Source organism: Nelumbo lutea, chromosome 2 (assembly GCF_056320005.1).
Source record: "Nelumbo lutea isolate HS-2025 chromosome 2, American lotus-T2T, whole genome shotgun sequence".
NCBI lineage: Eukaryota > Viridiplantae > Streptophyta > Magnoliopsida > Proteales > Nelumbonaceae > Nelumbo > Nelumbo lutea.
Window position 1 is genome coordinate 78,991,731 of NC_142685.1, and position 21,400 is coordinate 79,013,130.

Sequence of the window (21,400 nt, forward strand, 5' to 3'; positions counted from 1 at the left end):
ACATCTATTAGAGACAGCTCGAGCCTTACTATTCTAGCATAAAGTTCCCAAGCAATATTGGTCTCAAGCTGTACTTACTGCACCATATCTGATATATCGGATGCCACCTAAGGTGTTGGGTATGAAAACCCCTTTCTCTGTTTTGTGTTCCACTCTTCTAGACTTTCCTCTTCCTCCATGGGTCTTTGGCTGTATATGTTTCATACATGTGAAGGATCCAAAGAAGACCAAGCTGGATCCTAAGGCTACGAAGGGAATATTTTTGGGGTACTCATCCTGTCTCCAAGAGAAAATATGTCACCAGATCTCAACCCTATTTCCAGTCTTCTTAGAATCCTCTTCAGGGGGAGACTAGTGGGATGGACGAGGATTCTCATTCTCCCTCCTTTTTTGTTCCCCTATCTACCTCGGACCTTCCATCCTCTTCTTCTACTCCTAGTTGTGGCATCTCAGGTCAACCTAGTGAGGCTCCCACTATGCCGGTTACTTCTCCTGATGTTGCAGATGTCCCTGAAGGCTCTAGTAGGCAACAAAAAGAGATACTCACATACAACAGAAGGAAAAAGGGCCCTCAACCTCATGACAACAACCAGTTGGACTTGGATCAATCTGTCTCTGCAATCCAAGGTAATTCCAACTCACATACTTCTGATTTGGATCTTCCTATTGCTCTCCGTAATCCTATCCGTTCTTGTACCACCCTGCACCCCATTGCTAATTTTGTTTCTTACTCACATTTATCTCCTGCCTATCACTCTTTTGTCTCTACTCTTTCCCCTGTACGTGTTCCTTCTAGGTACTCGGAGGCCGTGTCTGATCCAAGGTGGAAAGAAGCTATGAATGAAGAGATGAAAGCCTTAATGAAAGCAAGAACTTAGGAATTAGTGGATCTGTCAGAGGGGAGGAGCATTGTTGGGTGCAAGTGGGTGTTTACTGTAAAGCACAGGGAGGACGGGTCCATTGAAAGGTATAAGGCCAGAGTTGTGGCAAAGGGGTTTACTCAAAAAGAAGGAATTGACTACAAAGAAACCTTTGCCCCAGTAGCAAAGCTCAACAAAATTCGGGCTCTATTGTCACTAGCAGCAAATTTTTCATGGGAACTTCATCAGCTGGATGTGAAGAATGCCTTCCTAAATGGTGACCTTCATGAAAAGGTATTTATGGAACCTCCACCAGGCTATGACTTTGGTAGAAAGGTGTGTAAACTGAGGAAAGCATTATATGGTTTGAAGCAGTCTCCTCATGCATGGTTTGAGAGGCTTTGTGGGGCCATGAAGAAAGTGGGGTACACTCAGAGCGGTGCAAACCATACCTTGTTCATAAGGAGACAAGATAGCAAACTTACGGCACTCATTGTTTATGTGGATGATATGGTGATTACCGGGAATGACTTGGAAGAGATAAAAAGACTGAAGGAGTTTTTAACTCCGAAATTTGAGATCAAAGACTTGGGCCATTTGAGATATTTTCTTGGGATTGAAGTTGCTAGGTCAAGAGAAAGAATCTACATATGTCAGCGGAAGTATGTTCTTGACCTCCTAGAGGAAACAGGCATGATAAGGTGTAGGCCAGCAGATACTCCAATAGAACAGAATCATGGCCTACATGAATCAATAGGGGAGGACTACTGTGATAGAGAGAGATACCAAAAATTGGTAGGGAAGCTGATATACTTATCTCTCACTCGACCAGATATTGCTTATGTTGTGCATGTTGTCAGTCAATTCATGCACTCTCCAAAGATCCCTCATATGAAAGCAGTTGAAAGGATTCTATTTGAGACAAAAAATCAACTTCAGGATATTGTACATTTGTGGGAGGGAACCTGGTCACATGGCACGGTAAGAAGCAGAATGTAGTTGCTAGATCAAGTGCGGAAGTAGAATATCGAGCTATGGCTCCTAGGGTTGCTGAACTCCTATGGCTCAGGACCCTTCTTAATGAGCTTGGCATTAAAGCTGAGGGTCCTCTCAGACTGTATTGTGACAACAAGGCTGCCATCAACATTGCAAATAACCCTGTGCAACACGACAGGACAAAACATATTGAGATTGATCGACATTTTGTTAGAGAGATAATAGTCTCGGGAGAACTCTGCATTCCTTATACTCCATCTAAGATGCAAATTGCAGATGTATTGACTAAAAGGCTGGCTACAGCAAAGTTCATGGACCTTCTTGGCAAGCTAAGCATGACATCCATGCTTCGCTTGAGGGGGAGTGTTAGGTTGAAGGTTTTCATGTATTGATGGTTCGGCTGATAAGAGTTCTTATTAGCCTGTATTTGAGTTTAAGCTGTTATGTACTGGGCCTAAGTTTGTTCAGTGTTTTAAATTGTCTGGGTGTCCCATCACTAATCAGGGTCATTCCAGTCATTTCCTGTAACATTGTACTGTACTCTAATATAAATAATAGTACCGTCGACTGGGTCATTCATTTCGACATTCTCAGCATTTCTTGGTCTCTTCTCTTCTACTACTTCGGCTGCAACATTTCATCTTTCAGGAAGTTTAGGCACTCAAAAACTTTCTTAACTCAAAATTTGAAACCAAGGATTTAGGGAACTTGAGATATTTCTTGGCAATTGAAGTTGTCGGGTCTAAAGATGGCATCTTCATCTCCCAACGGAAGTATGTGTTAGATCTTACAGAGTGTTAGACAGTGTATGCCCTTAGCTCCAATTAGATTGATGTACATTATGTCATTTATTGTAAATGAATAAAGTGCATAATTGATTCATGTGATTTAGTGTGTTTCTGTGTAATACCCTTAAACTGGACACTTATGAGACTCGTGTTAGTTTAGAATCTTCACAGCCGTTGGATAGATCTAGGGAGATTTATCCTACCAAGACTGACACTGATGTGCCGCCAAGTTGGTTGGGGTGGCTTGTCTCAGCTACCAGGGTGAGACCTGAGGTACATGCGGTGTGGGTTTTCTTGAAACCCTAAACCGAACCAAATTCCAGTATTGCCCTGGACCTTGGAGATGGATGGGCAAAATTGGAATGTTACACCTGACCCCTAGACTCGATTATGGTACTGCACTAGGTGTCAGATTGGGCTGTCTTTGATATGCCAATTAGTGAGATCCTTAGAGGGAGTCAAAACCTAGGTATGTTGGACAGTCCAAGAATTCATCTGAGTGGGTGCTTGACAAAATCAGCCCCTTTGTCAGACAAAGTGAATGGTCAGGAAATGCACTCTCTCTAATGGAAACCTAAACTGCCGGTAGTGGATTTCAAATGTGTTTGAAATTTGGTTTTGCAAAATATATTTATATAGAGATATTTGTTTACAAAAAGGTTTTAATTCCCAGGATCCATGTGAGTAGAGACTGCAACACTGTACCTTGCAGCCAAGGGAGAGGTCTTCTCTTGCCGGGCAGTGTATGATCATTAAGGGCTGAGAGGTTAAGTGTAAGACCATTGAGGATAATACCTGATGGGCTAATCTTGCATCTGCCCACAGTCCTTGGGTTTTCATAAGGTGGCTAGACCCAAGGACCATTTAGTGTAAATGTTGGGCCCATTAAGAGCCCATGGTAATGACTCGGGGGTTCATTGTGTCCTACAATGAATTCGACCAGGCCTTGTAACAGAGGTTGGGCTGAACCCATGTGGCTGATGTGTAAATCGATGTGAGGGTCCCACGCCATACAAAGAGAGCCAAGTTAGCCAATAGATTAAAGGGTGAGCTATGTGACTTAATGGGGCTAAAGCCCATTTCGAACTGGACTTAAATTGGTTAATTAAAAGGGGGCGAAATCTGATTTATAACCTAATTAGGATTAGTTGAAGGATAAGATAAGTCTTATCCATTTAAGAGTCCAGATCCAAATATCAGATTTGGATCAAGAAACTCTCTCCTAATTGGATTAGGAGGCTTATCCAAATGAGGTTATAAATAGGGGCGAATTCCTCAGTTTACAGACATTCAGCAACCTGCAAAATTCTCCCCAGTTCTTGCTGCCCCTACCCAGTTCGATTTCCACCTGTGGAACTGATCAAAAAAGGTTATTCATATTGTTTCTTGCTGGAAGAAACAATTCTAAGTCATGCTCACCAGCCCTTGTTCAATTCTTGTTGAACATTTCAGGTTCTTTTTGAAGAAACATCCTGCTTCACCATACACTGTGTCATCTTCAGTGGAGGTGGATTTTAGTCTTCTCTTTGGGCGTGAACACTTACATTGGGAGTTACTGTTACTTCATATCAGGTATATCCCTCTCTTCCCTTTTGGTTTCAGATCTGGTCTGGTTTTGATTCAAGAACGATCATTGAAAATGCTGTTTTCTAAATTAGGGAATACGATTCCCGGATGGGAGAGAATTTTTTTGAAATTTCATCCAACCTTCCTACAGGGTTCATCCATATGATGGATCTCCCATCCCTTCACGGAGATTGGGAAACTTGATGTCAAACCTGCTTCTACACTTATTGGTGCCAACCATAAGCTCTTAGCTAATGATGGTGAGCTCTTGGTAGATAAGGGAGAGTTCCAGAGATTTTTGGGGAAGTTACTACACCTTTGCATGATACGGCCAAATATCTTATATGTTGTCATTGTGATTAGTCAATTTATGCATGCCCCGAAAGACATACATATGGTTGCTGCAGAACAGGTTTTGTGTTACTTTAAGGGAACTCGAAGAAAGGGTATTCTCTTCTCTAGGCATGGACACATGAAGCCAGAGACTTATACAAGGGAACTCCAAGAAAGGGTATTCTCTTCTCTAGGCATGGACACATGAAGCTAGAGACTTATAAAGATGCCAATTGGACCGATAGTATTGATGATAGAAAATCTACATCTGGTTATTGTGCTTTGGCAGCGGGGAACATTGTCTCTTGGAGAAATAAGAAGCAGTTAATAGTACCTAGATCTCTAGCTAAGGCAAAGTGCAGGGCCATGGTACATGGAGTTTCAGAGTTGTTATGGAGCATATGATAAGCCCTTAATGTTGTATTGTGATAACCAAGCTACAATTAACATAGATTACAATCCAATTCAGCATGATAGGACAAAACTCATTGAAGTTGACCGGCATTTTATAAGAGAGTGTAGCTTATAGAGAAGTGTGTCTTCCTTCATTGCCTCAAAGCAACAATTAGCAGATATTCTGACCAAGGGTGTCCCTAAGGCAAAGTTATAGCACTATGTAAGCAAGTTGGGAATGATTGAAATCTATGCTCAGCTTAAGGGGGAGTGCAGATATGATGGGCTGAATGGGCCATAAGTCATTATTATTTATTTTCTATTCAGGTTTTATTTCCATGGTTAGTGGGCCTTAGTTATGGGCTTCTTTTATTTATTTTATTATTGTTTCTAGTGTTGTCCACCCTACTAAGGGTATTCATGTCATTATGTACTTTTTACAATCAAAGAATAAAGCATAATTGTGGGGGCTGGAGAGAAGTTCGATTACACCATTCCTTCCATTTTCTCATCTTCTTTCTCCATTATTACCCTTTTCCATTTCCTTCCATCTTATTCTTCTTCTTTTCTATTTTCTATTTTATTTCAGATTATTGCAAGTGGGATTTACATCTGGTTGGGTTGCTCCATTGCAACCTAGGTGGCTAGGGTTCAAATGTTGGAAACAGCCTCTCTATATGTGTAAGGGTAAGGTTGTGTTCATTTGTCCCTTCCCAGACCCCACATCGGCAGGAAACTTGTGCATTGTGTTGCCCACTCTCTTCCTCCAACTCTCTAACAGCCATTCCTTGCAAACTTCTCCTCGCCTAAGAAAAACAAAGCCAAAGTTTTACCAACTTCCACCTCTATATTTACCACTTTCTCCAAGTCAATCAAACTTTCAATTGTTTGTGTCTCATCAATGTGAACCTCATCATCACTATCATTCCAATGCTGACTCCACCTCCACTTCCCCAACATTATAAGGGTCATAGTTCGACATTTTTTCCATTTGAACACTTTTACTCCATTAGTGCTCCTACTACCTTCAGCCAATCTCCAACCCACCTCATCTCCTTCAACTTGACCAAACTCACTATAGTCTTCCAAACCCCACATCCCTTCTAAACCTTGCTCCCTATCAGATTTCTTTAAAAAAATCTCACCCAAATCTTGTTGAGTCACCTCCTCACCACTAACCTCATCCTTCATCCTTCCCTCTTCATCTTGAACCCCCAATACCAACACTCTTAACACTCATCAATGAAACACCTTTACCAACCCCTTGATTAGCATCAACTGTCACGCTTTCAACTCTAATCCCTCCCTCACCACCTCTTGGCCCAAAACTCCCACCAACAGAACCAAATAAAATCCTATCAACCTCCAAACCATTACTTGGATCCAAACCTTACTTCATCTTCAACCCTTGAGACTCCAAAGGACCTAGCAAAATACCTTCAATAGCCCTACCTCATTTCTATTCCTTATCTGCACAGCAAGCCCATCAACCACCACCAGAATTCACTGTTGCAACATATCCACCAACCTCTGACAACACCCTCTTTGCCACCTAAGGCACCATGAACACATCCATATCTTCAGGAATTTGAAGTTTGAACCTCTTCCACCCCAAACAGACACGAACCTTCATCGTCAACCCTTGAGACTCCGAAGGACCTAGCAAAATACCTTCAATAGCCCTACCTCATTTTTATTCCTTACCTGCATAGCAAGTCCATCAATCATCACTAGAACTCACTGTTGCAACCTATCCACTAACCTCTGACAACACCCTCTTTGCCACCTAAGGCACCATGAACACATCCATTTCTTCAGGAATTTGAACCTCTTCCACCCCAAACGGCTGGCTCTCCTTACCTCCATCATCAACCTTGCTACTATATTAAGGGACACGAACCTTAGATTTGAGTCCAATTGTTTTCTTATGTTTTTTCTTTTATATATTATTCTCTTTCTCATTGTCAAGTTTCTTGTCTTCCAATGCAACCACAACCTCATGTGCATAACAACCCAAACCCTTTTCACGTTATTGATTGAGTGTCACAAGGTAACAAAGCCCCAACAAAATGCCAAGCATTGCTCTGCAACTGTAGCACCTTACCTAGAGCTTTTGAGCACCCTTCCACCTCTAAGTCTTTGTCATGATCTTTTTCACTAATCCAACTCTTGGCACTATCATGAAAAAAGACCAAGTTCACACCACCTAATGGGCCCAAAATATGGCCCACACCCTCCTTGAATAGAGGTCAACCCCACATCCTATTGTTGGTTTACTCACAAGAGGGAAGATTGAAGTGACAGAGATAGTTCAAAGTGCACAGAGAAGTTGGGTGTGGCTAATGTGCACACGCCCAAATAATTGTATTATATATCACTCACAAAAGGAGGGAAAGGACAAATCTGCCCTCCACTAAAACAAATAAGAACAAGTTGTATATACAACAGAGAAATAAAAGATATTGCACATAAGGTACATGATAATATCATACTCCCAATCAAGTCAACCCATAGTACCCCTACCCCCCCCCCTCAAACTGATGCCAAGATAAAAGCATCAGTTTGTCAGCTAGGAACTTGTGACGAGGACATGTCATAACCTTCGTGAAGACCCTATGAAACATGGGGAAAAGTGATAATTCCAACAAGGTATTGATCTCTGATAAAATGACAATCAACCACTACATGTTTAGTATGTTCATGAAAAACAGGACTAGAGGCAATCTTGATGGCACTGACATTATCTGCGTGGATGGGAATAGGAGTTGGAAGTTGAATATGAAGATCACCAGAAAGGGCTCTAAGCCACACAATTTCACTACAGACTAATGACATGGCTCGATACTCAACACAAGTGGAGGATATGGAAATTGTCTGTTGTTTCTTGCATTTCCAAGAGAAAAGAGAACCATCACCCATAAAAAACACCAGCCAGCAGATCTTCTAGTGTCAGGACATCCAGCCCAATTTACATCAGGATAGGTTAATAGATGATGATGATGATGAGAAAAAAGTCCATGAGAGATGGTACCCCTAATGTACCGAATGATCCGGAGAGTTGTAGTAATATGTGGTTGCCTAGGGGGAGAAACAAATTGGTTGACAACTTGGTAGTGTTCTAAAAGCCGCAGGAGCTGATTTGCACCCGAGGCACATGGCGCAAGGCGAGACACGTGCCATTTTGAAGCAAGGCATAAAAATACAAAAAAAAATGCTAAAAAATCAAAAAATGTCAGAAAATTCAAAAAAAATTAAAAAAAATTGTGAAACATAATATTAATAAAAAATATAAACTTAAATTTTAAAACAAATGTTTAAAAAAAACTATTATCTAAAATTAAAATACATAAACATAATATGTAAAGCATATTCAAATGAAAATTTAAAAATAAAATCAAACATATAAGACATTTTCAAGCATGTAAAACCCACAATCTCATTTTTTCCTCAATTGCATTACTTCAAATAGCTAATGTGATGAAAAGCATATTACATTCCTGATTCTATGAACCACCTTTGTGCCATGTCCCTCGAGGCAAGCCCAAACAACTCCATGTTCGGGTCTTAAATTCTTAATTCTCACACAAAAAGAAAAAATAATGATTCTATAATTTTAATTGCTCTTTTAAGATGTTTTATTAAGATGAATGAATGAACAACATTAGCAAATAGGGGGTTCTCGAATTTGTTTGGGCTTGCCTCGAGGGGCGTGATCTTTAGGGGTGGAGCCCCCGGCCCAACAGCTAGGTTCAAAAAAAGTAAGAAAAACGTACAGTTTTCAAAGGCACACGCCTAGGAGCATCAGGCATGCGCCTTTTGAAAGTGTTGCACCTAGGACCTGGGCTAGGCGCCTACCCTAAAATGCGCCTTGCCTAGGCGCCTAGGCGCGCCTTTTTAAATCACTAGGCTTGAAAGTTATCCAAAAACATATTGTTTTCAGTAAAAACAAAAGAATAAAGAAGAAGGTGGAGAGACCACTTCTGGAAATGGACAAAAGAAAACATGTATGCATGATAGCTGGATGATTAGTGTAGTCTAACCATTAGCAAATTTGTCCAATGGCCAACAACAGTGTTGCATCATAGACAAATGTCATTGAATAAAGGAACTCGGCAAGACAAAAAAAAAGGATGCAAGGATACATCTATAGAAAAGTATAAACTATGAAAACAGCCCCTTCTTTTAATTCTAACATTATATACTTATAGAAGAAGTCTATAAGTTTATCATTGTTAACAATGTTTTATGGGAAAGCTGAAGTTCATTGTAAAATTAGCTGTTCATTTATGTTAGATGAGCAAGGAGAGAGGAAAATGTTATGTAGAAGCATTCCTCAATAATCAGTATAGTGTTGGAATGCAATGCATGTCCGACATGGACACCTCATCCATTCAGGATAGTCTATGAAACACTGTTAGGCAAGCATGCTATTTCATGGACTTCTTTTTTTTTATCAATAATAGAAACTTTATTAAGATTTATGACGCTTTAGGTACAATAAGGGGGAGATAAAAAGTCTTATCTCCCCATCAGCAAGTTACAATGAAAGAAGATTAAAAATTAGCCCAAAACATAGCCTCCTATTCACCCCTTGCTTGGCCAACCATCTGCAAAGAATTAGCAGTCCTTTTCACCCAGCTGTATTGTATCTCAATGCCCCTACATAGTCATAAAAATTTTTTCTTTTCATTATTGTAACACCACAAGCCACTGTCCTCTTTCTTCAACCAGCAAATCACCACCTTTGAATCACCTTCCAAAATCAGCCGACTAATATTTAGTTCCCTTGCTCTTTGAACCCCTTCCATAGCTGCAAGGATCTCAGCCCTAAGAGACTCTCCTTCTCCCATAGGGCCTGAGAACAGAGCAATAACAATCCCTTTCTCATTCCTGAAAACTCCCCCAATCCCAGAGGGCCCTGGATTCCTTATGCTACTACCATCAAAATTCACTTTTATAAATCCGGAGGGAGGAGGGGACCAAGGGACTAAGAGTCCTCTTACACAAAGTAGAGGCTGCTATCTCTTTCCAGTTTCTTAATAGGTCATCTATAGGAAAGTCTGAGAACATTTCCATAGATTTTAGCCAGTGGGCAGCCCTTAAAAGTATTAGGTCTAATAGTTCTTCTAGGGATCTTTCCTTTTCTGAAAATATTCAAGAATTTCTTTCCTCCCACAGTGGCCAACACACGGCTGCCCTAATACTCCTCCACATCATCTTCCCTCGCTTCTTAGGCCATCTGAAAAACGAAGGGGAGAACAAACCTTGGACACTCTTATGAGGGTTCCAAGTACACCCAAAGCGAGAGAGTACCCACTCCCAAACAGTTTTAGTAACCTTACAAGAGACCAAAAGGTGGTAACCAGATTCCCCATCATCTTTACAGAGAGAGCATCTATTAGGAAGTAAACAAGAATTGGGTCTCTTTTTCTGAAGTAGATCATTTGTATTTATTCTTTCCAGGAAAATTCCCCAACAAAAAAACCCAACCCGAGGAGGAATGGGCTTGCTCCAAAATTCCTTAGTCGGAAAGGACACATCAGGAGGGACAGATGACTGAGTTAAGGTTTCAAAAAATGAAGCACAAGAGAAGGTTCCTAAAGTAGAAGGGATCCAAATTCTGGTGTCTTCCCTATTAGGATCAAGGAAGATATTCCCAAGGATGGCTAATAAAGGTAAGAGGTTGTCCAAGTCTGTATCCCTAATTGCCCTTCGCAGGCCGAGGTTCCACCCAAAACCAAAAGTGGAGTCTGAAGGAACTAAACAAGAAGAGATAGGTTCATTTTTCAAATCTAACAGAGCATACAACGAAGGAAACCGGTCCTTCAGAGGTGAAACCCCAACCCAAAGATGTTCCCAAAATTTTATTTGATTGTCAGAGTTAACACCGTACTAGCTGGAAGCAGATCATGGATGGATTTCCACAGAGAAGCAGTTGTAGCCCTTGCCACAATTCCAAAATCTCATCCATTGTCTTCGAACCCATGTATGCTAGCCACGATCTTTGTCCACAATTTTTTATTTTCCACTGTGAACCACCACAACCATTTTCCCAACAACGCCATATTCCTTTTCTTGATGTTTCCAATCCCAAGACCTCCTAGTTTTCCACCTCCCATCTCACCCTATGATCTCTCTTCTCCTCTCCCGGCTCCCACAGAAAATTCCTCATTAATTTTTCCAATAAGTTTGAGACCTTGGTGGGGATCTTAAACACTGACGAATAATAAACAGGTAAGTTAGCTAGGGTGGACCTAATCAAAATGACTCTCCTTCCTAAGGAAAGATAATTTCTCTTCCAATACGCAAGCCTCTTCTCAAATCTCTCCACTACCGGAGTCCAAAAGCTTTCATTCTTAGGGTTATCTCCTAAAGGGAGGCCCAAGTACGTCAAAGGCCAATCTGAGATTGCACAACCTAAAACACCTGCATAATTCCTTAACTCCCTCTCCTCCACATTCACCCCCACCACACAACTCTTATCAAAGTTCACCTTAAGGTTAGACATCTGCTCAAAGAGTTGTATTGCTAATTTTAAATTCCGAATCCAGCTTATATTCCCACCCTCACAAAACAAAATTGTGTCATCTGCAAACTAGAGATGTGTCAATGGTACCTCCTCCCCGCCAACTCTCCACCCTTTTATCAGATTCCTCGAGTCTGCTCTATGGATCAATCTCCCAAGTACATCAGCCATCAAGGTAAAAAGAAAGGGGGAGAGTGGGTTTCCTTGTCTTATGCCTCTCAAAGCAGGAAAAAAGTCAACCACCATTCCATTGACCAATACAGAAGAGTGACAAGTCCTAATATAGCCCCAAATCGATTTACACCACCTTTCTCCAAAGCCATAGCTTCTCAACACCTCCACTAAAAAAGACCAATCCACTAAGTCATAAGCCTTCTCTAAGTCCAATTTGCATACCACTCCCTTCTTCTTAGATTTCTTGAAGCTCTCCAGACTCTCATTTGCAATGAGGATTTGATCAGTGATCTATCTTCCCTCTACAAAGGTTCCTTGGTTGGATGCAATAATAAAGGGTAGGACCTTCTTTATCCTAAGAGACAACACTTCTGCAATTATTTTATACAAGTTGTTCACCAAACTGATAGGTCTAAAATCCTTAGGTTGTGATGCCTCTTTCTTCTTTGGGACCAAAGCAATGAAAGTTGAGTTCAAGCCCGGATTAATTATTCCCCTATGAAAGTTGAGTTCAAGCCCGGATTAATTATTCCCCTATTGTGAAACTCCTCAAAGACTGACCTAAGATCTTTTCTCCACCATATCCCAACAATCCTGATAGAAAGCCATTGTGAAGCCATATGGGCCTGGAGCTTTTGTCCTATCCATTGAGAATACTACTACCTTTATCTTTTCTAGATCAAACCTCTTTTCCAACCACTCTTTGTTCTCTGCACTTAGATTCGGCCACTCCAAACCTTCCAACCACACCCTCTCATTCAAAGGCCTTCTGAATATAGATTTGAAATGTGTTACTAAGGCCTCTGCTATTTCTATCGGGTTAAGACAAGACTGCTCCTTCTACTTCCAATTTTGATATGAGATTCTTTTTTCTCCTCCCATTTTCCATTGAATGGAAAAATCTAGTGTTTCTATCTCCCTCCTTTAGCCACTTACACCTAGATTTTTGCCTCCAACTTATTTCCTCCTTAATCAGAATATCCTCCATCTGCCTCCTCAACTCCCATCTCATTTTCCTGTCTTCCTCTCCAAAGGATCCCCTCTCTTCCTTCATATCCAAATCCTCAATCTGCTCCAGTAGGACTTGTTTCCTTTCCTCTTTTCTTCCAAACTCCAACCTATTCCACTCCTTTAATTGTGATTTTAGAAATTGAAGTTTCTTGTGGAACCTCATTCCCTCCCACCACTCCTTGATCTTCTCACTGAACCCCGGATGGGTCAACCACATATTTTCAAACCTGAATGGAGTGGGTCCATCACCTCTCAATTCCTCCTTACACATCACTATAGGCCAATGGTCTGAAGTAATTCTTGGGAGTGCCCTATATACTAGGTTACCCCATGTTCCTCCTAGTCTGTTGAGAACAAGAATCTGTCTAGCCTGGAGAATATTGGCCTCGACTGAAGGTTGGACCAAGTGAAGCTATTATTTAGGAGTGGTATTTATTTAAGCTCAAAAGTATCCACAAAATGGTTGAACTTTCTCATACTAGTTGTCACTCTCTGTCTGGGGTTGTTGGTTTCCTCTGTAAACCGCACTACATTAAAATCCCCTCCCACACACCACGGTCCCTCCTAGAGGCCCCTAACATCACTCAATTCCTCCCACAATTTCTTCCTCTGCTTGTAGTCATTGGGGCCATAAATGTTTGTTAGTACCCATTCGTACCCATCTTCCACCTGTCTGAACTTCAGGGAAACAAAGTAATCACCTATTAGCTCCTCAAAGCCGATTAGTATATCTTCTCTCCATAGTGTTACAATCCCGCCTGAGGATCCCCATGATGGAGCGGCCACCCACTTAATTCCCCTATCTCTCCACACACTCCTTGCCCATCTGCAATCGAAATCCATTCTTTTAGACTCCTGGGTCAATGCCACATCCGGGTTAAACTTCTTAATCACCTCTTTAATTGTTGCTCTCTTCTTAACACTGCCCAAGCCCCTCACATTCCAACTTAGAATTCTCATTTTAACTTCTCAAGCTCAACCCCAACTCCTCCACCCTCTACTTAACCCCTTTCCTTCTATCCCCTCTCACCTCAAACTTCTTGCCCCCCTCAATATCTCTTTTCAACCTCTCTACTTCACTCAACTTTCTTTTCTTTACCTTACTATCCTCTTTTTTATGCAGATAAACTTTTAGATCATTTGGATTCTTCAATTTAAACCCCAGCTTTTGCACAAATTCTGCAACTGATTCTTCCTTGCTAGTTTCCTCCTTATCTTCCTCTCTTCTCACTCCTAGGGATCTTCTCACTCCTTTCCTTATTTCCTCCATCATTTGTCCTTTCTATCCCTTTTGTAAACCCCCTCTGCATTTCCTTCCTTTCCACTTCACCCATTAGACCCTCAATGATTTCCCAAATCTTTGTCTCCCTACAAGTTTTCTCCACCACTTCCTCCCCTTCCTTATCCCCTTGTACCCTCATTGTGGCTTTCTGACCATGGGCCTCAGACACTTGGTTGAGAAAGGAATCTGGAACAAGGGACACAGAGCACTCATCAGTAGCAAAAATTGAATTGATAGAGTTAACAGAAATACCTGAGGTCAACTGAGGGTGGAGAGGGGTATTCAAATGAGGAAGATTGGTTGTCACTCCCTATTCAGAGAATTTGGAGCTCTCTATCTCCTCGGATTGGAGGAAATTAATCCCCGTCACTTGGTCTGCACAAAGACCTCTTCCTGTACCCAATTGTTTACCTCTCTGTGATACTCTTGTTCAGTTCAGAGTAAACCTGGGCTGACTCCTTCTCAGATTCTTGCAAGACACTAGAACTTGGGAGGGGCACGTCCAGTTTTGGGCTAAGGACTGCTCTGTTACAGGTGTTTGTTTCATTCACCCACTCCTCCCCTTTTTCCTTTTGTTCCCCCACTGCCTCCTCGAGAAACAGAAGTTCCAGATTTAACGTTCCCCTGTTTTGATCTTCAATATTATCTTCATTTTCCGAGCTGCCCGAACTTTCAAACTCTTCTGAATTCTCATCGCAATCGTTCTCTGAGCTGCAGCTTATCCATCCTTTGTCTTCCTCTTCCCTCTCTTCTATTCTGTTCCTCGCATAACGCGGGTTTGGGCGATCAAGACCAAGGCTTTTCTGCTCGTCAACGGCCTGTCTACATACCCAACTCAGAGTCCGGTTACCCCCTGTCATGTGTCTGTTCTGGTATTTCAGGTGTTCGGCCGAACCCTCCTTAGACAATGATAGGTGACAAGTTTCATTTATCATCGAGTTTTCACAAAACCACCCCATGTGATAACTTAAGTTGTCACGTTGGCCTCTTAAGGTGCAACCGGGTTCCCCTCTTGGCTCACCCCTTTTTCTAGCCGGTTCAGTTTTTGTTACAGCCAGTTCAGAAAAGGATTTCTTAAAGTAAACTGCTCGCCCTTTTCCCCTTCTGGCCACATCAGCAAAGGAAGGGCCACCCCAAAACTCAGTTTAGTTTCAAAGAAATTTGAATTGATAGCCTTAAAGGGAAGGCTTCTATACAAGTAACCTCTCTGCGACTGTTCCCCTTCCTCTTTCACTCTCGCATGCGCATCAGAGTTCCCCTCCAATCCCTGAGAGCCATGTGTGCTCTAACCTGCGAGCTCCTCTCCGTCTCCTTCCTTTGTTCGTCTTCCCCACAGCGACACCTCAGCTTCTGAGGCCGCCCTCTGTACCAAGCACCATCTGAGTGCACTTCAAAGGAACGAGGCACATTTTCTGGTTTGATACCTGCGACCTTGAGTTCTACAGCACACAAGCACCTCAAGTTCACCTCCAGCAGGACACCCCCCAAAGCTCTTGTGAGTCTCCTGAGAGTTGGTTCGTTCCAAAGATTAAAGGGTAGCCCTAGAAGCTTGATCAGAAGACTACCAGCTTTTGGTTCTACTTCGTTGCAAACTGGAACCCAGTTTTGAACCTGTATTAGTCTTCTTTCTACTTGGACGGTGCTAAAGTTCAATTTCTTATCGCCAACATCTAAGATGGCTTTCTTCTCTGCAAAGGGTAGCAGCATTGCTTCTTCTTCTTCTAGGCCCAGTTTCTCAGCAACTGCAACTAGTATCTTCGACCAATCCCTTATCGCCTTATCTGCCATTAAGACCATCTTGTTCTCCCACTTGCCTCTCCCTTCTTCAAATGCTATTCTCCGGTGTTCAGTTGAACTAGCTACCAATATTTCCGGACTTCGATTCTTATGAGGCTCCGGGGAACAAGACTTTAAGGGGACATTTTTTACTGGCTTGCTATCAGAAACTTCCACTGGAACTTTCCTCTCAATCTCCACAAGAAACACCTGAAGACTAAGAGCAAAGGAAGCCCAGCCTTGCCCCTTTTTTCCTTCTGGAATACAAATCACTTGGCTTTTGTTAATGCCAAAGTGCTCTGTAACTGAAATAAACCATACTCTTTCACTCCTTCTTAGAACAGATTCAAATCTTTTTCCCCAACAGATCACCAAGTTCCTCCATCCTTCTTCTCGTATGGAATTAACAGTTCCATCAACAAATCCTTTCAACCAAGGACACACTTCACCTGGTAGGACGACTGTCGCCCTGCTGCCTTATCTGATTTTCAGATGAGCCTCCCCTTTGTCCTTCCCTGCTCGAAAAGGAACTTTTTGCTTCAATGGTCGTCTCCACATGCCACCTCCCTGGTGGACTGAAGTTTCTCTCCTCTCTCGTACTCCCCATAGTTTCTCACCATTTCATGGACTTCTATCAACAAAAGGGAGTTATGTATGTAGGCTTGAAATGATAGGAAGATTTGGCAGCATAATGAATTGGTAGAATAGTTCAGAAATGGTAGCATATGGAAGGTATTAAAAAAAAGGCCCTAGTACAAGACATATTAGGGGATTTTGAGGACCAGGATCAGGTCACATGCATCCATAAGTTTCTATGCATCACAAGTCAAAAACGTAAGCACCTAGCATGCCAGGAGAAAAATCAGGATTTATGTGAACAGAAATATTTCATATGTAATATGACTTAGTATCTGGTTACGATTCACTTGGTGATATCAAAATCTCGAATGTTAAGTCTTTTTGTAGATAAGCTATACTGCAACTGTAATGCTTTCATGAGTAACTCTTGGGTTTTGTATCTGATAATATCTGAAAAAAATTTAGGGCTTAATGATATAGGACAGGGTAGATCTGATGGTGGGCTTTGAGGGGTGCATGAGGGGATGTGGGTTACTAGAGATGAAGAATATAGATGGAGAAAGCTAAAGAAATGGGGATTACTAAGCTGATTACTGAAGGTGATTCAAAAGTAGTTGTGGGCTGGTTGAAAAAAGGGGAAGGAATCATATGGAAGTTAAGGAACGAATTCAGGAGATTCAAGCAGATTTTTAAAGATATGATGATCCAAATAAGATGGATTAGGAGGTCTGCAAACAGTTTGGCTGATGGTCTGGCAACGCAAGGAACTCAAAGACACTATGTTCTGGGCAATTCTGTAAATAGTGAATAGTTTCTGGGTGAGCTTTGTTTTTGTGCCCACAAATCTTTGTTGTACCTCTTTTCTAATCTAATGAATCAATTTTGTGTTGCTGATCAAAACAAAAGAATATAGATGGAGAAGCAAGTAGGACGCTTTCTGTCAGGGTAACAGTAAAGAGACAGATCACTTTAAAAGAAGAAATGAGAAGAGAAAAAACAGAGAAAAACTTCTGGTAACAACCAGAGTTCACTAAACCAAACTTTATTTTTTCAAATCAACTCTCCTTTTGCAATTACAATAGATCTTTTTATAGATTCAATATGTGAGATTGGATGACCCCTTACAGAACACAGACTCCAATTTGAACTAGGAAATTGACCCAAAGCAACTCTTAATTGCTTAAACTAAGACAAACCCATACATAACACTTTCCTAATCCCACAGAAACTAACTTTATTTAAAGACACCATAAATTACTAAAAATAGTAAACTGAGAGTTTATTAATACAGTATTTATGAGATTTACCATAAATAGTAAGTCCAAGATTTACCATAAATAGTAAATTCAAAAGAATGATCTAATAAATAAAACCATTTTCTTAAGATACCACTTTGAAAATAAATAAAAACCCTGAAACAATACCAATATCCTATAACCCAAAAATTCTGAAATTAGTATAGGAATTAGAAAATTGGTTTGTTTCCCCGTGAATTACTTCCTTGCTTCTGCATCTACATCACTTAACTTCTTATTTTGTTCTACATTGGATAAATGTTTGGGTGTTAAACCATTTGAGCTTTCATCAGTTGGTTTCTTCTGCACAAAGTAAAAACTAGGAGAAAGTATGGTTCAATATCCAATGTAGTCCCATAGACAGATTAGCTAGGTTTACAGTAATGATGGAGAATATATAAAAGGCATCCAGTGTGTAATGTGAATAGGGCCCGTTGGTGTAATGGTAAAATCTTGGACTGCCATACATGAGAACATGGGTTCGAGTCTGAGGGCAGCCACCTTGTGCGGAAAGAAAAAATGCCAAAGGTTAGGACCTTACCAAGTCGACCCCTCCCAAGACCCTAGATAGCTGTAAGCCTGTAACCAACATTGGGTAATGTTCCTTTTGTGTAATGTGAATGAAATTCCTTAAGAAAACAAGGGAGGACTATGCATATTCAAGGGACTCCCATGATGATATATAAGAATCTTGAAGGAACTAGATAGATTCAAATGAATTGAGTTAGTAAAAGACATTGTTAGTAGTGAGGTAACATTCAGAAGAAACTAAGCAACCACCCTAGCTTGATACATGATTTTTATGCCTGATAACCTCACTACAAGAGAACTATAACTGGAAGACATGCTTCTTAATGAATACTAGATTGTGTAGAAGAAGCGAGAATGTTACTAAAAAATGTGGTAAGCCTCAAGCTAATATTCTGCATTACTCAGAAACCCTGGATTTCATTCGTGATAAACATCTAGTCCTTTAACAGTTGGTTATGTTGGCTCTTTTGAAATCTGAAGATCATATTCATTTTTACTTTGAGCAACAGAATTGGAAATGAATTTATCAAAAAACAATAATTGGAAATGATAATGTGTGCAATCAAAAGTTTGATGCAAGGTTTGTTCAAGGTATGATGAATAACTATCATTGAAGAATTGAATGCTAAAAAATAGAAACAAAAGCATTAAAAGAAAGCAAGACTATGAATAGATAACAGGAAATAAAGAATAAAAAAGACACTTACATCTTTCCTGTATATGGCTCCCTGGAAATACAACAATGTTGGGCGGTTGTCATAGCTAGATGTGTCGTTGACAAAGGTTCTGATTACATGTTTGTAAGGTGCAATTATATCTTTCTCAACATTAGCTATTGTAGGAGGATACCTTCCAAAATCTGCAAGTATGAACATGGCAGGCCATAGCTTCATCCTTGCATCTAGCATGCTATTTGGATGATGTGCCATGATTATATGGTCACGTCCTCCTGATCTCTTCCATTCCTTTTGTGCAGTCAAAAATTCAACCAGCTTCTCTTGCAACAACTTGTTTCTGCTTATTTTTCCAGGTGGATGCACCTTTGAATAACGGTTATAGCTCAAGGAAGAGAAGAATGGAACAAATATGACATCTGCCTCACTTGAATTGTGAACTCTTATGGCACTACGAGTCCCAGTTATGTCAGGAAATCTTGAAGAAAGGAGATCTAGTGTAAGCCAATATTCTATGCTGTGTTGTATGTTCAATCCACCAGGATATTCAGGAATTTTGGTTTTAAGATCAGGCCATACATTATCCCCCTTCGCTTTCCAATCTAAGAGCTCAAAATGAAATTCAGGAGGCAAATCATACATGAAAACCTTCAGGACCACCTTATTTGAATGGCATTTAAATTCTTGTGTTACTTCATCTTTACCTATGGATGCTGAATGGCTGGGAATTGATAGTTCATTGCCATTTTGGTTTCGAGCTTGGGAGTTTCCATTATCCACTATTGCTAATAGCTTGGAATTGGGTAGCAAGCTGTGATCAATGAAGTGAGAAGGACTGGTGGAGCGCAAAACAAAGAACCAGGAGAAGATGAACAAGAAAGTTGATATTGTGAACAAACAAAAAAGTGATTTTCGAGACATAACTCCAAGGAAATGACCATTCCTTTCACCCATTGAAATACTAATCCAGAAAACCACCAATACCTACGAGAAAATACTTTTCTATCCTGAAGGAAGACGATACATTGAAACAAACATCTAGGAAGAATAAAAACTCACTGGACATGTTCTGGGATGACTAATTTCAAAACGAAAAATTAGTTATGATGCCTTCATTCCAATTTAAAGAAGGGGGAAATAAAAGAACAGGTTTCAAAAAAATTAATAAACTGAAAGAAAAACTGTGTAAGATCACATGGGTGTAACCAAAGCCCTCAAATCTTCCACAAGTCCCTCATCTCTCACCACGAAAGTAATCCCCATTCTTACAAAATCAAGCAAATAAACGCCGAAAACCAATCAAATTTGTCAAGAGCGATAGATGTTCCAAAAGGTCAATAATACCCATCATCCAAAAGAGCAACGAATCCCCATTCTTACAAAATAAAGGAACAAGTAGATCCAAGGTTTTAAAACCCAAAAACTAAGAATATTTATCAGCAAGAATAGTCAGTCTCTCTACATTTCAAGGAAAAGGAACCTAGCTCAAGATCCCGAACGCAAATAGACTCCAAAAGATGAAATCTCGTTAACCCCTCAACGAAAATATTCAGAAAATGCAGAGGAAAAAAGAAAAAAAAAATCTAAGAACAGACTAAACCCAGCTGAATTTGACGAAGAAACAATGCTGAAATGGAAATAGGTTTATCTGCAAGTCCATCATTCATACCATTGACACAAACCATAGCGCAGAAAAATGATCGATTAAAGCTGAATCTTTCTATGCCTCCTAACAAGCGTGCGGTTGGGGTCTATCCGAGGCTGCGGGCTCGTCGCTCTGTTCCTGAGTATTGCTAAATATGCAAGTGACGAAAATATTAACTATAGAATGGTTGAAAGTTTTGGGTGTCAGTATCAAAGATACTTCATCGCTTCCACTCAATCGTGTTTAAAATCTCTTATCTAACAAAAAAAATCGTGATTAGAAACGATTGATGAAAGCAAATACACATTATAAAATTCATTAAAAAATTCTGCAAATTTATCTTTGCGAGGGAGGTAGAACTGCAAATTTTTAAATCCTTCCTGACAGCCCACCTGTTAAAGATAAAGACCCATACAAGTTTCAATTGACAATGGAGACCCGGGGTTCATGAGATGAACATAAAAAAGTAACATACGAGACCAAAATATTATGGGAAGTTGGGAAACCCCACTTCTGTAATAAATACTCTGAGATAATCTTGCGATGATTAGATATTGATTTGGGCGCATGAAAACTCTCTACCAATAGTAATATGCCACACAAGCTTTTTTTTCATATCAAAATTAAAGTGATTTTTTAAAGGATGTTGTAGATTGCTGGTCCGGTACGGAAAATTTCTGTACCAAGGGTATAGATGATGTAAACTCACGTTCAATTCAAGTTTAAAAAACTGATCCGGAAACGGAATCGTTCAGGCCACCGGTTTTTAGGTCAACAGTTTGACTATCCGAATCAAATGGTTTGAATATTTTATCCATTAAATTAGAATATTAGAGTAAGATGATATAACAGAAAATAAGATTTGAATGAGAGAGATTTGAGAAAACTATCAGCTGAAAGAGTTTAGAGAAGAAGAAGAAGAAGAAGAAGAGGAGGAGGAGGAGGAGGAGGGTTTGCAGGTTGCAACGACA

At 40.5% G+C, this 21,400-nt stretch overlaps 1 protein-coding gene across 1 annotated transcript in view; it reads right to left on the reverse strand.

Moving 5' to 3' along the window:
- LOC148871616 (putative arabinosyltransferase ARAD1) overlaps positions 1-20,922 on the reverse strand; it is a 38,873-nt gene extending 17,951 nt beyond the window's left edge. Inside the window, exons 1-2 of the mRNA XM_088967409.1 lie at positions 20,822-20,922; positions 18,818-20,686 (exon numbers count right to left, since the gene is read on the reverse strand). Of these exons, the coding sequence (XP_088823535.1) occupies positions 18,818-19,738 (921 nt within the window). The 5' untranslated portion in view covers positions 19,739-20,686; positions 20,822-20,922. The remainder of the gene's footprint in view (positions 1-18,817; positions 20,687-20,821) is intronic.
- Positions 20,923-21,400: the final 478 nt, after the last annotated feature.